This window comes from Rhinopithecus roxellana, chromosome 12 (genome assembly GCF_007565055.1).
Source record: "Rhinopithecus roxellana isolate Shanxi Qingling chromosome 12, ASM756505v1, whole genome shotgun sequence".
NCBI lineage: Eukaryota > Metazoa > Chordata > Mammalia > Primates > Cercopithecidae > Rhinopithecus > Rhinopithecus roxellana.
This window is the reverse complement of record NC_044560.1, coordinates 115787116-115803632: the sequence shown is the minus strand read 5'-3', so window position 1 is coordinate 115803632 and position 16517 is coordinate 115787116. Positions and strand designations below refer to the sequence as shown.

General features: G+C 47.1%; 1 protein-coding gene across 2 annotated transcripts; it reads right to left on the bottom strand.

The window, feature by feature from the left end:
- Positions 1-9435: 9435 nt before the first annotated feature.
- SIGLECL1 (SIGLEC family like 1) lies at positions 9436-14872 on the bottom strand. Of its 2 annotated transcripts, XM_010369601.2 has the most exons (5): positions 14659-14872; positions 13104-13385; positions 12872-12977; positions 11229-11385; positions 9436-10183 (listed from the first exon to the last, which is right to left on the bottom strand). In XM_010369601.2, the coding sequence occupies exons 1-5, from the start codon at positions 14678-14680 to the stop codon at positions 10157-10159; spliced, it is 594 nt and encodes a 197-aa protein (XP_010367903.1). In that variant the 5' UTR covers positions 14681-14872; the 3' UTR covers positions 9436-10156. The 2 variants fall into 2 exon arrangements, with proteins under 2 accessions (XP_010367903.1, XP_030798284.1); XM_030942424.1 differs by lacking the exon at positions 13104-13385 and having other exon boundaries at positions 14659-14871.
- Between the last annotated feature and the right edge of the window lie 1645 nt (positions 14873-16517).

Genomic DNA, 16517 nt, shown 5'->3' with positions numbered 1-16517 from the left:
CATGACTCTCAGAAAGAGTTGAAGGACATGTTTCCTGCCCCTGCAGCACTAAATCAAAAGATACTGTTCTGCGTTATAAAATGGTTCAAGGAATTTGATTTGATGTTGTGCAAAACTGAGACTGTTTATAAGAATGTCATTTATGTTCTCCTCTGCAATATACAGTTTTGTATGAATATTCATGACGGTCGCTGACTTGTTCTAGTCTTTGCTAATATGAATCTGCCCTTGGAAGAACAATTTAAACAAAATGGTCTTATGAGACTCCAAAGATGTTAGAAATCATTCCATGTCTCATGAAAATGATCCCCAGGGCCGGGCGCGGTGGCTCAAGCCTATAATCCCAGCACTTTGGGAGGCCGAGACGGGCGGATCACGAGGTCAGGAGATCGAGACCATCCTGGCTAATACGGTGAAACCCTGTCTCTACTTAAAAATACAAAAAACTAGCCGGGCGACGAGGCGGGCGCCTGTAGTCCCAGCTACTCGGGAGGCTGAGGCAGGAGAATGGCGTAAACCCGGGAGGCGGAGCTTGCAGTGAGCTGAGATCCGGCCACTGCACTCCAGCCTGGGTGGCAGAGCAAGACTCCGTCTCAAAAAAAAAAAAAAAAGAAAAAAGAAAATGATCCCCAAATAAAATGGAATTCTGACGGGTTGTCTTACCTGGTGATTTCTTGCTCTGGTAATAATAACATTGTAATTGACATCTCTGTTTTCCTAAACTGTATACCAATCTCTAGGACTGTACTCTTCTCTCTCATGAACAATGCAGGAAAAAAAAAAAAAAACAAACCTGGCCAGGCATGGTGGCTCATGCCTGTAATCCCAGCACTTTGGGAGGCCAAGGCAGAAGGATCACGTGAGGTCAGGAGTTTGAGATCAGCCTGGCCAACACGGTAAAACCCTGTCTCTACTAAACACACACACACACACAAATATATATATACACACACACATATATATATATAGCTGGGCATGGTGGCAGGCGCCTGTAATCCCAGCTACTGGGGAGGCTGAGGCAGAAGAATCGCTTGAACCCGGGAGGCGGAGGTTGCAGTGAGCCGAGATTGCACCATTGCACTCCAGCCTGGGCAACAAAAGTGAAACTCCGTCTCAAAAATGAATAAATAAATAAATAAATAAATAATAAAAACCTTTAACTCTGCTAGATTTATTACTGAGCACGCATTTTGAGAGACTTGTCTTCTTAAAATACCAAACTTAAGAGGCTATCTGCTGGGGAGTTTTGGGAGTTCTTCTTTTCTGACACCGGCACCACCATTTCCTCCTCCTCACCTTCCCCTTCTTCCTTCCAGGAAGATGAATGTGATGCTGGAGATGGTGCAGCCACCTGGCAACTATGAGACAACTGTGAGGATGGAAGCCAGAGATCTGGGGATGTCGCTGACAACAACATGGGGAGCCTGGTTTTCGGATGACCCTGTGGAGCTGTTGCAACAACCCCACACAGCCCGCCGCCATATCTCTTCTCCATTTGATTGTCGTGCTAGTCGGAAAACTGACAAAATGCCTTACCAGGGAATCTAGCCAAAGTGAACTTCTAGGCCAGGCGCGGTGGCCTGTGCCTAGAATCCAAGCATTCTGGGAGGCCAAGGAGGGCAGATTGCTGGAGCCTGGGAGTTTAAGGCCAGCCTGGGCAGCATGGAGAAACCCCATCTCTACTAAAAATACAAAACTTAGCCAGGTGTGATGGCACGTGCCTGTAGTCCCAGCTACTGGGGAGGCTAAGGTGGAAGAACTGCTTGAACCAGGGAGGCAGAGGTTGCAGTGAGCTGAGATCATGCCACTGCACTCCAGCCTGGGTGACAGAGCGAGACTCCATCCCTGCCACAAAAAAAGTAAAGCTCCCATGCTTGCAGGAACCAGATGAAGGGGGCCTGTTTGTGAAGACATAGAAGACTCCTTGGGGACTCTTAGAAAACGTTTAGAGGAAGATGACAAGGAGACTATGCAGGGGACTCCGCAGCTGAGGAAGGACAGTAGAATTTCCATTACTCCATTGTTCCAGTGACATTTCCACCATTGCCCTTCACATTTCCATATCCACATGACATCCTTTTAAATTATAAATCAATCACGTCAGTTCCCTGTTCGTTACAATCTGTTGGCTTCACTTTACTGTCAACATAAACTCTAAAATTTGACAGATTATTAGCAGACTGCCAGAAATACTACCTAACCCTATCTCCCCTCTGTTCCTCTTTCTCTCCTTGGTCAGCTTCTGCCACTTCACAGTACGCAGAGAAGTAACTCTGTATCTATTCTGACCAGAATGTGAGTTCCTTGAGAAAATTAGCCATATCCAAATATCTTTTGCGTGTCATGTTGGAATCACCTTTGTGTACCACTCCTGGGTGGCCTTTGTGTGTCATGCCCACGGTACCTTTGTGTGACATAATGGAGTCTACCTTTCAAAGTCAAGTCTGAGTCACTTTTGTGTCTCTAGTACCCAACACACAATCTGGAACACAGCTGGTGCATAATAAATCTTTATCAGGTCCGGGCACGGTGGCTCAAGCCTGTAATCCCAACACTTTGGGAGGCCAAGACCGGCGGATCACGAGGTCAGGAGATCAAGACCATCCTGGCTAACACAGTGAAACTCCGTCTCTACTAAAAAATACAAAAAAACTAGCCGGGCGAGGTCGGGAGGCTGAGGCAGGAGAATGGCCTGAACCCAGGAGGCGGAGCTTGCAGTGAGCTGAGATCCAGCCATTGCACTCCAGCCTGGGCGACAGAGCAAGACTCCGTCTCAAAAATAAATAAATAAATAAATAAATCTTTATCAAATGAAAGATTTGGAACCAAGAAATTTGGGGTTTTGGCCAGGCGTGGAGGCTCACACCTGTAATCCCAGCACTTTGGGAGGCCAAGGCAGGCAGATCACTTGAGGCCAGGAGTTCAAGACCAGCCTAGCCAACATGGCAAAACCCCTTCTCTACTTAAAATGCAAAAAATAGCCAGGTGTGGTGGCATGTGCCTGTAGTCCCAACTACTCGGGAGGCTGAGGTATGAGAATCACTTGAACCCAGGAGGCAGAGGCTGCAGTGAGCAGAGATCGTGCCACCGCACTCCAGTCTGGGGGGAGGGGGAAGGGGAGGGAGAGAGACAGAGACAGAAAGAGAAAGAGAGAGAGATATAAATAAATAAATCTGAGTTCTAACTGTGGCTCTGCAGATACCTTAATATAAATAAATAAATAAATACATACATACATACATACATACATACTGAACAGTCATGATGGCCTATGTACTGTGCACTGGAGATTCACAAACTTCACATACTTTATTATTCTTAATCTCACAACAGCACTGTGATGTAGTTCTCAATGCATCACTTCACAGATAAAGAAACTGAGGCCCAGGACAGGATAGGAACTGGTCAGGTTCACAGGGCCAAGAAATTGACATCCTGAAGTCATCACGTAGGTCCCTGGACTCCAAACCCAGTGTCCTTTCCAGTATGCCAGGCTGCCTTCAGAACTGCTGTGTCATCATGGTTCAAGCCTCTTCTCCTGAGTCCCATGCTTCATGTATAAAATATGATAAATCAACCTGTCCTGTCCACCTCACAAGGTTCGAGAGAGACAGTAGGAAAAGCATGTAGTTATGCACAATGTGAGTTGCAAATGTCTTCCCCCTGGACTTGTGTGGTAGGCAAAATTCTAAAGATGCCTCCCATTCCAAGATTCCTGTGCCCTGGTTATTCAATTAAACATTAATCTACGTGCTTCAGTGAAGGGACTTTGCTGATGGAGTGAAGGTGACTAATCTGCTGATCTTAAATTGAGGAGATCATCCTGGACTATCTGAGTGAATGTAATGTAATCACATGAAACTTTCAAAGCAGAAAAGTCAGAGAGATTCAGGAGGAAGAAAGGGAACAGATGAGCCAGAAGCAGAGGTCAGAGAGATGTGAAGCATAAGAAGGATTTGACTCACCATTGTTTGCTTTGAAGATGAAGGAACGAACCCACGAGCCCATGAGGGCAGCTCCTAGAAGCTGACAATGACCCCAGCAGACAGCTAGCAAGGGAATGCAGACCTCACTACTACAAAGCGTGGAACTGATTCTGAATGTGATTGGAAATGGGTTCATCCAAAGGGACTCGAGAAAGCAACATACCCCTGCTGACACTGTGATTCAGGCCTTTGTACAGGTCAGGAGTACACAGGGTGACTTCTGACCAGCCCCGGGGGTCCAGCACTGGGCATTTTGTTCCTTAGCCAGTGCCTTGACTTCCCGCAAGTACTAGGTTGAGAGAGGAATGTTCCTTAGCAACTGATTGGCCTGGAGTCTAGAGGACTGGTGGGGGTCTGGAACCACCTGCCCAAGGAAACCGATTCTCCCAATGGCTGGGGTACCCAGTAGCGACTGTTGCTTCTGACTAGCTCAGGCTCTGGAGACCCGCGCGCTCTCCTATGCGGCTGCGCGTCCCAGCAGCCCCCGCGAGAAGCGTCACACAAAAGCGTCACACCCCGTCTCTACAAAACAATTTTAAAAAATCAGCCCGGCATTGTGGGTGCAGCTACTCCACAGGCTGAGGTGGGAGGATTGCTTGAGCCTGGGAGGTCGAGGCTGCAGTGAGCTGAGATTGTGCCACTGCACTCCAGCCTGAGTGACAGAGCAATACACTGTCTCAAAATAAATAGACGAATAAAATAATGAAATAAAAATAAAATTCTGATCTCTTTCCAGTCTCATTTCCTTCTCCAGGGCCTGGGGTATGCATGAGTTGTCTTCACAGGCAATTTTACCGAGGAGGAAAAAAAGGGGAAGCAGAAAGGGGACAGAACTTGCCCAGAGCTATCACAGTTACTGACACTGTGATTCAGTAAAAGCTGGAGCAGAAAACCAGGGGAACCACACTATGCCAGAACTTTTGACCTTCTGTGAGATCACACGTGAGTGTTACTTCAAAAGCTGCTAAAGTTGGGCTGGGCCCGGTGGCTCATGCCTGTAATCCCAGCACTTTGGGAGGCCAAGGCAGGTGGATCACATGAGGCAGGAGTTCCAGGCTAGTCTGGGCAACATGACAAAACCCTGTTTCTACTAAAAATATTTTTTAAAAATTAGCCAGGCGTGGTGGCACTCGGGAGGCTGAGGAATGAGAACAGCTTGAACCCAGGAGACAGAGGTTGCAGTGAGCTGAGATTGCACCACTGCACTCCAGTCTGGGTGACAGAGCGAGACTTGGTCTCAAAACAAACAACAAAAAAGCTGCTAAAGTTGTGGTAATTCTTATGAAAGCAACAGCAAACCCATACAACTTGAATGTGAAGCCAGTTCAAAGGAAGGGTTCTAGATTCTTCAGTGAGTGGACGGCCAGCAGTCCAAAGGCTTGGTCTTTGCCTCCCGTTTTCTAGGTATTTCTGGGCCAGGCCCTTCCCTCACTAGGGAATTGCTTCCTCGTTTCAAAGATAGTCTAGAGTTTGCAAATTAGTGGCTTTGTGAGGCAGTTAAAATGCAAGGGGTTTTATTTAGCCTGCATTAAGAAACCTGCCTACGGACTTTCTTTAATTAGCTGCAATGTTTAAAAATCAGGATCCTCACATAAAAGTCTGAACTCCCAGCTACTTTTTAATAAATTAGATCTGACAACACATGGCAGATATTAACTTTCCCCTTTAACACTGGACAATTGTTCTCCAGTCCATTCCTGCCCCTGCTCTCCCTGCTGCACTCACCTGGCAGGTGCATATAACAGTGGTTAAGACCGTGTGCTGAGTCAGCCTTCCTGAGTTTAAGTCTGGCGCCACCACTTGCCAGCTGTGTGACTGTGGGCAAATTACTTCCCCTCTCCAGGTTTCCCTAGTTTCCTCACTTATGTAGATTTTAACAGGATTCATCTGGCAGAATTGTTGGATTAAATGATTAAATGAATTAATGCATGTAAAACCCTCAGAACACAGCCCAGCACAAAATAAGTGCTAAGCAAGTGTTTATCATTCACATCACCTGCCTGGTTCCCTTAGCATTTAAATTGTGACCGCTCTTGACTCATCTCTCTGCTCAGTGATGTTTTGATTCAAGAACCAGCCCTCTGCTTTTCCATTCTGATTTCTGCCTCTCTTAAAAAACGACTCCCTCCTTACATCAAGATGCTACTCAGGCTTCCAGATAACAAATCCTATCTCTCCATCATAACCCACTTTTCCTTTTTTTTTTCACTGTCAAAATCCTTCCTCCTCCTGCTTTAATTTTCAACCTCAAATCAAAGGTTGGGAAGAGCTCTGGACTGGTTCCAGTTGGGGCTTTGCCAGTAACTCGTTGGATAGCTCTGGGCAAGTTCTGTCCCCTTTCTGCTTCCCCTTTTTTTCCTCCTCGGTAAAATGGGAGGGTTACTGCAAACTGGGTAAGGGTCCTTCAGACTCAAAAACTCTGATCTCTTACATCTGTAATCCCAGCACTTTGGGAGGCTGAGGTGGGAAGATCGCTTGAGCTCAGAAGTTTGAGACCAGTCTGAGCAATATAGCGACACCCCGTCTCTACAAAACAATTTTAAAAAATCAGCCCGGCATTGTGGGTGCAGCTACTCCACAGGCTGAGGTGGGAGGATTGCTTGAGCCTGGGAGGTCGAGGCTGCAGTGAGCTGAGATTGTGCCACTGCACTCCAGCCTGAGTGACAGAGCAATACACTGTCTCAAAATAAATAGACGAATAAAATAATGAAATAAAAATAAAATTCTGATCTCTTTCCAGTCTCATTTCCTTCTCCAGGGCCTGGGGTATGCATGAGTTGTCTTCACAGGCAATCTCTTTTCCCTCCCCCTAAATTATTGTTTCTTCTTCCATAGTTACCTCCTAGTCTCAGGTTCCAAAGAGCTCCAGCCTGGTCTTACCTCAGCACTGTTTCCTTAAAAACCGAATGTCCTCCAGAATTTTTGCATCAAGCGGGTTTGTTTGACTTCCTATTACTGTTTTCAATGACTCCAGATGCGCCCGATGAACTGACTGATATGTGGAATAACCGTGTACACAAACACGGAGTGCCTCACGAGGAAGTGACTAAGGTGGAGGAAGGCTAACCGATTCGCTGAACTGGGAGTCCCCCGAGGCCTCGCCAACCTCCTTGCACGGGGATACCAACCCCGTGAAGTCCCGCCCCGCAAGCACACGCGAGTTTGTCCAGAGCCAATCAGGGCATGACGCTTCTCGCGGGGGCTGCTGGGACGCGCAGCCGCATAGGAGAGCGCGCGGGTCTCCAGAGCCTGAGCTAGTCAGAAGCAACAGTCGCTACTGGGTACCCCAGCCATTGGGAGAATCGGTTTCCTTGGGCAGGTGGTTCCAGACCCCCACCAGTCCTCTAGACTCCAGGCCAATCAGTTGCTAAGGAACATTCCTCTCTCAACCTAGTACTTGCGGGAAGTCAAGGCACTGGCTAAGGAACAAAATGCCCAGTGCTGGACCCCCGGGGCTGGTCAGAAGTCACCCTGTGTACTCCTTGTTTCCTGTCCTGCACCCGAGGCCCCTATCACCAAGAAAACAAGACACACGATGAAGCGTAGCCTCTCTGTTCCCATCCCCAAACCCATCTCTGACCTATCTCCAACCCGATCCCCATCCTCTCTCCCATTCCTCTTCTACATTTTATTCTCTTCTTTCCCAGCACTGGCACTCTCCCTCTCCCCAGCCTTGTCTGCCTCTCCCTCCCAAGGAGAGGATGTATCTTTAGTAGAAGCAAACACCAAACCTGTTATATAGAGGCTTCTATCCTCAACTCAAAACCTCTGCTGCACAGGATTCTCATATACTTCCACTGAATGTGATTCTCATATAATCTGCACTTTCCAGAATTACAAAGCATAAGAGGAAATAACCCTCCACAAGTGAGGACAAAACCTAGACTTCTTTTTATTTTTTTTTATTTATTTTATTTTATTTTTTTATTTTTATTTATTTATTTATTTATTTATTTATTTATTTATTTTTTGAGGCGGAGTCTCGCTCTGTCGCCCGGACTGGAGTGCAGTGGCCAGATCTCAGCTCACTGCAAACTCCGCCTTCCGGGTTTACGCCATTCTCCTGCCTCAGCCTCCCGAGTAGCTGGGACTACAGGCGCCCACCACCTCGCCCGGCTAGTTTTTTTTGTATTTTTAGTAGAGACGGGGTTTCACCGTGTTAGCCAGGATGGTCTCGATCTCCTGACCTCGTGATCCGCCCATCTCGGCCTCCCAAAGTGCTGGGATTACAGGCTTGAGCCACCGCGCCCAGCCAAACCTAGACTTCTTACTAGAGCCCTTGAAGCCCTGCAAGTTCTGGCCCTTCAGGAGCTCATCCCTCAGTCAATTCCAGTCACAGCAGCCTGCTCTGGGCTCCTGAACTCACCAAACTGCTCTCATGTCAGGGCCTAGGCTCTACTGCTCCCTCTGTCTAGCCAGCTCCTGAGAATCCTATAAGTCTCAAGACAAGTGTCACTTTTCTCTGAGAGGCCTTCTCTGACTCTGTAATCCAACCTAGCTTCCTTTCCTGTGCTTTCTCATAGTATTCTATCCTTTTTTCTTTCTAGCACTTATCAACATTTTAAGCTACACACTTGTCTGCTTTTCTTCATTGTCTATCTGTGTAGACCATGACTCCATGGAGGCAGGGTCAGTGTCTTACTTCTTCCCCTCATTATCTGGCACATCTGATATTTCTGTGAAATGTGAACTGTCTGTGAGAGGTGCTTATACACATGGGGGCTAACAGAAATGTCCACCCTGAGTATAAGATGACCATCTAGTTGGTGCTACAGGGTCACTGTATTTACTCACAAATATTGCCCCAGGGAAGAGATGACCATCTTTCGACCCACTGAACACTACTAGCATCTGGCCAGGCACGGTGGCTCATGCCTGTAATCCCAGCACTTTGGGCAGCCGGGGTGGGTGGATCACCTGAGGTCGGAAGTTCGAGACCAGCCTGGCCTACATGGTGAAACCCCGTCTCTACTAAAACTATAAAAAATTAGCTGGGCGTGTTGGTGCACGCCTGTAATCCCAGCTACTCGGGAGGCTGAGGCAGGAGAATCACTTGAACCCTGGAAGCGGAGGTTGGAGTGAGCTGAGATTGCACCATTGCACTCCAGCTTGGGAAACAAGAGCGAAACTCCATCTCAAAAAAAGAAAAAAAAATCTACTAGAAGGAAGGTTATCATCCATTCTGAGAGGAACAATACACAGCTGTGGTTCATCCTAATGCCAGAATCCCTTTCTCATTCCTTGCATGCCTGTCTTTCAATCTGGCCAAGAACTATTGCAATAACCTTCTAACTAGCATCTTTACCTCCAGCCTTACCCATTCTAAATATATCATATATGGGGTCAGGGTAGGGGAATGATGTTTTTGTATATATCTGGTCACTCTACTTGCTTGCTACGAACCTTACAACAGCTTATAATTACTTAATTAAATCATTTGACAAACATTCTTGAGAACTTACTGTATTTTAGGCATCATTCTGAGTGCTGGTGATGAAAGTAGAAAACAAGGCAGAAAAAGTCCCTGTTCTCTTGGAACTTACATTCTAAGGGAGTCAGGATAAGGTCCTACAAGATAAAGCTCCAATGAATCTTGGCCTTCAGGGCCCATCGTCATGTTTTTTCTCACCTGCATCTCTGAACAGTACTTTTCACCCACTCTCCACCCAGGTATGAGTCATGTGATGTTTAAAGGTTGGGGAATGAAAGATTTTGTCCAAAGATACACAGCCACCGAGCACTGAAGTTGGGACTCCATCCAGATGTGAAGGCTTGAAAGCCTGGTGCTCTTGTAGGTGTATCTCAGGTACTGGCACACAGTAGGCGCTCAAAAGCAACTTGCTGATGGACTGGATTCATATTGTCACATATATTTTTCCTTCTTTTGACACCTTCCCAGGGGGGCACAGATTTCCTCTGGTTTAGTCAAACAACAAATTGCAAAGTTTGCCTTCAGAGGCTCTAAGACTAGGTCTGAGAGTAAACCCCTATTCAATGGAGAATGAGTGTAAGGGATGTGTGGGAACTGAGAGGGTTTTGTGAGCTAAGAAGAGTCCGGGGGCTCCAGGTTTATTAGAGCCTCCAGGGTTTCTGTGGGCTCTATAAATTTTGCAGACTCTTCTAATTCCAGGGATAATGGTGACTCCAGGTATGATGCACGTTCCACAGGCTTAGCTGGCTCGTTTATCTTGCTTTTCCTGAAAGCGAGGTGCAAAATAGCACAAAGAAAGAAGAATGTTGGAACAGGTCTAGAGTTGAGGTATCCAAATCTTAAAATGACACCCCTTTGTGCACAGAATTAAAGCAACATGGAGTGAGCACTGGCTTAGCCCTTCCTCACAACACCATGGTTAGAGCCTGCAACTCGGTCTTCTCCCTCTGGCCCCTCTCTGTACATCCTCAGTACCAATAACACTGACTGTTCCTCAGACTCTTCGGGGAATCTTGCCTGACTTCCTTAGGTGGGTTTGGTCCCTCCCTCTTCTGCACCACCACAACTCCCTGGCTCAGCATCCCCGACTGTGAAGGTGCCTTCTCCACCAGTCTAGCTGCTCTTGGAGGACAAGGCCTAGGTTTGGCCCATTTCTGAGACCCCAGTATTGCCCAGCACAAAGATTGGGGGATATTGCAGGAAATATTGGTGGAATTAACAGATGGTTTATCCACTAAAGGACACTAACTATTCATGCAGGGTGTCAGGAGGGCAGCAGGGCAATTCTGATTCTGGAGAATCATAAACGGTAAATAACAGTGAGGCCTAGCAACTTCAGACACTGTATCTTCCAAGCCCTGCTGAGGATGTGGGGTACAGGGTGAATGAAGGAGTAACCTGGGCTTGACCTAATCTCTAACCACTTCAGGCTGACTTGGCCTGTGGCATCTACACCAAGCTGACTGCTGCCAGCCATACACTCAGAGACCAAATCCTTTGGTTTCCACCCTGATGCTACAACTGCTATTAGGATTTTCCCCAACTGCCTTTTCAGTGGGGATTCAGTGTACTGGTGTGTGTGTGTGTAAATTGATTTTAATTGTTCGTTAAATTGTTTCTCTTAACTTTCATCCTTCTCCTCTCTGGGCCTTAGCTTCCTATTTATAAAATGACCTGAAAGCACACTCTAGCGGTAGGTATCCTGCAAGATTGAAGATGATAACACCTTCAAAACACTGTGTGCTCCCTTCCCTATGGGTCTTACTATCAGTATTCCGATAGACCAGATTCCAGACACGATAGGTACATACCAATATCTGGCTCTCAGAAAACGTGGCGACTATGGGTTTTCCTGGTTCCTCAGGCTTCAGAGACATCTCGAGTTCTTGGCTTGCTCTGACTTTCGAGCTCTTTTTTGCTTGGATTGCTGCAGCTTTCTTCGCCTGCTTCTTTCTGATATGTTTCACTCTAAGGAAATAAGCTTTGGATTGGTTCTGGCTCTCCATCTCCCTAAATCCTGACATGGGCTCTACCTTGACCAGAACTTCTGATTTAAAGCCTCAACAACAGTACCAGCTTGCTGTATGACCTAGGGCAAGCCACACATCCTCTCGGGGAATTAGTTTCACACCCTGAATAATGGGGATACCCTGCTTATTAGGCTGTGGGGCTCAGATGAGGTCAGCTATGAAAGAGCCTTGCAGCTGGCAGAGAGATTGTTACTGGTCTTCAAGTCCAGTTGATTATACTTTGAAAATAGCTCCTCAGTTTGCCCTGCCACCTCACTCTTCATCTTTGTCTCCCCATAACCAGCCATGCCCAAGTCCCACCTCTCTGGCTGCCCCTCATCATGTGCCCCAAGTCAGGCCTTCTATTTCCTGCTTAGTCCGCTGTACCAGCTTCCTGCCTGGCCTCTGACCTTCTGTCTCTCACTCTCTAATCTGTGTCCCACCCCAAGCTCGAGCTTTCCTTCACAGCTTAGCAGTCTTCCTAACAGTGCTCCGAACTGAGGATTCAGTCCAAGCTGTCTGGACAGGCTCCCCTGCCTGACCCTCTGACCTGACTTCCTGCAACTCAGGCCTTCCCACTCCATGCTTCTAGCTAATACATGCAGCTAAGTTTTAACACCCTGTGAACCAAGACCAAGGACGTCTTTCAACCTCATTTTTAGCCATTACCTGGCACTCTCAATGCACCTGACATTACACAAAGACACTGGAAATGCCTCAAACATGCCTCTGGGCATCTGCATACAAAGGTTAGGTATCCCTTATCTGAAATGCTTGGGACCAGAAGTGTTTCAGATTTCAGTTTTTTTTTTTTTAGATTTTGGAATATTTGTTTATACATAATGACATATCTTGGGGATAGGAGCCAAGTATAAAAACAAAAGTCAGTTATGTTTCATATACACCTTATACACATGGCCTAAAGGTAATTTTATATAATACTCAAAATTATTTTGTGCATGAAATAAAGTTTGTGTACACTGAACTATCACATGAGGCGAGGTGCGGAATTTTCTACTTGTGGCATTATGCTGGTGCCACGAGAACTTTTGGATTTTGGAGCATTTCGGATTTTGGATTTTTGGATTAGATATTCAACCTGTACTATTAATACTTTCTACCAAGCTAATGAGTACTTAGCTCTGCAGGCCCACCACAGCCAGCACCCTGGGACTCGCTACTGCCTTCTCCAGGGCTGCCAAGCCCCTTCTTGGCTTTCTCCTTTATAAAATGTGTTGAAAGTGTCTGTTTTATGATGCAGTTTTACGGCTCTGTATAGTCCTCATGGCCCTGGATTGTGGTGACCATGTTTGGTACCTCTTTCCCTCTTTAGACCCTAAGCTCCTTGAGGGGAGGGGTCCTGTCTTTGCCCTCTCTGTGCCACGGCTGCAGCCAGGACCTGCCGGGTAGTAGGCTTGCAGGTGAATTTTAACCCTGGTACTCACATGAGAGGGAGGAGGCAGAGGAAGAGCAGCGCAATTACAATTCCCGCATAGATAGCACCCTGGATCAGCCCTTTCACGAAGGCCTGGGAAGCCAAAGAACTCTTTCCTGGAAGCAGAGAGCATGTGAGAAGTTTGGCATTGGAGCCAAAACAATGCCCCATTCTCTAGCCCCAGTGACTGTCACCATCCCACTTATTGCCTCACCCAGTCACCCAGCCCCCTCCACCCTCACTTGACATCAGTAGGATGCTCAAAGCATGGGTTCCGTTTTGGTTCTTCCCCTCACAGAGAAGTCTCATGCCCATTTCTGGCTCTTCAGTTAGGCTGATGGTGCTGTTAGCCCAGGGGCCAAGCATGGTGGAGGTCACTTGGAGGCTGCCATCCATGCCATCCACACCCACGGGGACTCCTCCCATCCACCACTGCACAGAGGGTGTGGGAATCCCATGGAAGGAACAGCTGCACTGCAGTGTCTTCTCCAAGGAGCAAGAGGAGTTGAGCAGCTTAGCAGGTACTGTGGGGAGGAAGGGTCAGGAGTCAGCAAGGCATCCTGACTTCCCTCTTCCAGTTTCTCCAGGATGCAGCCTTCTCTTTATTTGCTATTCACAAGAAGTTTCAGAAGGACTTTCTGGAAGCCCATAGGATTCAGGCCTCACAGACTAGTTCCCCTGTATCTTCTCTCCCCGTCTGGCCTGAACCTGATCGCTAGACCTTCTTGAGGGGTGGCAAGTAAATTTTCTGAGGCTCTACATTGTCTGTGATCCCTCACCTACCCCACAAGGCTAGATGTCCAAGCCAGAGCTCCTACTCTGCTTCTCTTCTTCCCACCCCCAACGTTCCTCTTAGGCTCTGTCATCAATTCTCCCTCCATCACTTACTGTCTAGATGCTGCTGGGCAAGTCACTCCCCTTATCATTGCTGTTTCCTAGCCTAGAAAATTGGGATATTTGCTGAACCTATCTCATATTATCATTGCTATAAGAATGAATGCCCCAAGATTTGTAGTGCACCCAGCTCGGTGCGTAGTGAAATGTTACCCATTCAATAAATAGAACACCTTTCTCAATTTCCTTCTTCCCGGTCCCAAGTGGCCTTTGGTGGAATATTCACTGGAAGCCAAGAGTACTATGGTATCTTCTGTGTAAGAATGTTGGAAACTGCCTCGCTTTACTTAGAATAGGTAGGACATGGTGGCCATTTGATGAATATCATGGATTAGGAAGGAACGGTCACATCCATCAAGGTCTCCAATAATGAGGAATCTGTCTTCAGTGTTGACACACACTTTTTCATTGAAGTTTTTTCAGGTTACTGGAAGAAAGGGGTAATTTTCCCCTAACCAGTAGCTCCTGATCTTGGTCTCTTCACCTGAGTCACTTGCGGGGTGCTGTTGAGGAATTTGTGGGGGACTCTCATGTACGGCCCCCTCTTTGGCTGTCCTCTGAATTGTCTTTTCCATCTGGCAAAGTGTGCCCATGGAAATGCTGAAAAACTTAACTTCAGGGCTTCCAGCAATGTCTGAAACAGCTCTTAGTGCTCTCATGCCTTCATAGCACCCGTACCCTCAATCCCTCTCCCTTGCCCAGTTTGCTATTTGCTTCAGACACCCCAGTCCTGTCAAAATCTGACACACAGAAGATGTCTAATTCACATTGACTATTCGGTACTTATGCCCGTATGTCCTCTTTCTCTGTGCCTCCATAGTCATCCTCTGCCCCCGCCAACACCCAGACCCTGGAGTCTTGGCTTCCAAACACCCCTCCAGTGCTGCTTCTCACCTTACTTACCCAGCTGTAGCAGTGGAAGCATCACTTGCAGCAGCAACAGTTCTCAGGAATAGCAGAAGCTCTTTACTACGCTGGCTCTGACATCAGAACCATATGGTTCAGAAGGAGTGAGATGATGGGTAACTGAAAGAGGATGTGGGGATAGGGAGAGCGGAAAGTATCTTTAGCCAAGTCAGGGGCTTCTGTCTCTGGCCATCATGAAGGCCTGTTCACCTGGAGAAGCAGGAATTATATGGGATGAGATGCTCATGAGCATGTAGGGACAGGGAGGCAACTAAGATAGTCTGTGAAGCCTCAGTGTCATGTCTCCTTAATTCTTTCTTTATTTATTTATGTATTTACTTTTATTTATTTATTTATTTATTTTTGAGACAGAGTCCCACTGTGTCGCCCAGGCTGGAGTGCAGTGGTGTGATCTCAGCTCACTGCAAGCTCCGCCTCCCGGGTTCACGCCATTCTCCTGCCTCAGCCTCCCGAGTAGCTGGGACTACAGGCGCCCCCCACCACGCCTGGTTAATTTTTTGTATTTTTAGTAGAGATGGGGTTTCACCATGTTACCCAGGATGGTCTCGGTCTCCTGACCTCGTGATCCACCCGCCTTGGCCTCCCAAAGTGCTGGGATTACAGGCGTGAGCCACCGCGCCTGGTCTATTCTTTGTTCTATTTTTGTTTTTTGAGACAGAATCTTACTCTGTCGCCCAGGCTGGAGTGCAGTGGCTCAATCTCAGCTCACTGCAACCTCTGTCTCCCACATTCAAGCGACTCTTCTGCCTTAGCCTCCCGAGTAGCTGGAATTACAGGTATTCACCACTATGGCCAGTTAATTACTGTATTTTTAGTAGAGATGAGATTTCGCCATGTTGGCCAGGCTGGTCTCAAACACCTGACCCACCTTGGCCTCCCAAAGTGCTGAGATTACAGGCATAAGCCACCATGCCTGGCTTGTTTTTGTTTTTGAGACAGGGTCTTTCTCTCTCTCTGTCACCCAGTCTGGAGTGCAGTGGTGTGATCACTTAAAATAGAAAAGTGTTGACATTCTCTCAGGAAAAATATGATAATGTTTAGTTTGGTGAGAAGTGTAAAACAACATCTCCCCACCACAGTATAATTGTTTTCCCATAAAATTTGAAATGAATGGTGTAAGTAATGTTGTATAGCAGGGCACAATGTTCCTGTTTATATCCCATGTAGATATTTATTTAATAAATTTGTTCTCAGTAAATTTCTATTAAAAAAAGAGACAGTATGGGACCCTGTCTCCAAAAAGAATGGCCAATTCCAATTCCTACTGGATATCATGACTTAAAAATCCATAGTAATTCCAGCCTGGGCAACATGGTAAAACTCTGTTTCTACAAAAAATACAAAAATTATCTGGGGGTGGTGGTACACACCTGTAGTCCAAGCTACTTGAGAGGTTAAGGTGGGAGGATCACCAGAGGTGGGGAGGTCAAGGCTGCAGTCAGCCGTGATCACGCCACTGCACTGTAGCTTGGGCAACAGAGTAAGACTATCTCAAAATAAGTAAGTAAGTAAATAAAATACATACGGCCGGGCGCGGTGGCTCAAGCCTGTAATCCCAGCACTTTGGGAGGCCGAGACGGGCGGATCACGAGGTCAGGAGATCGAGACCATCCTGGCTAACACGGTGAAACCCCGTCTCTACTAAAAATACAAAAACTAGCCGGGCGAGGTGGCGGGCGCCTGTAGTCCCAGCTACTCGGGAGGCTGAGGCAGGAGAATGGCGTAAACCCGGGAGGCGGAGCTTGCAGTGAGCTGAGATCTGGCCACTGCACTCCGGTCCGGGGGACAGAGCGAGACTCCGCCTCAAAAAAAAATAAAAATAAAAATAAAAATAA

Bases quoted from the DNA above. Each gene is read 5' to 3' on its own strand.
- SIGLECL1 (XM_010369601.2), bottom strand. From the start codon at position 14,680: ATGCTTCCACTGCTACAGCTGG. The intron at 12,978-13,103 runs GTGAGGGTGGAG...CTCTGCTTCCAG, and splicing joins GAGCATCCTACTGATGTCAA to GAAAGAGTTCTTTGGCTTCC. The intron at 11,386-12,871 runs GTGAGTACCAGG...TTATTTCCTTAG, and splicing joins CTCTGCCTCCTCCCTCTCAT to AGTGAAACATATCAGAAAGA.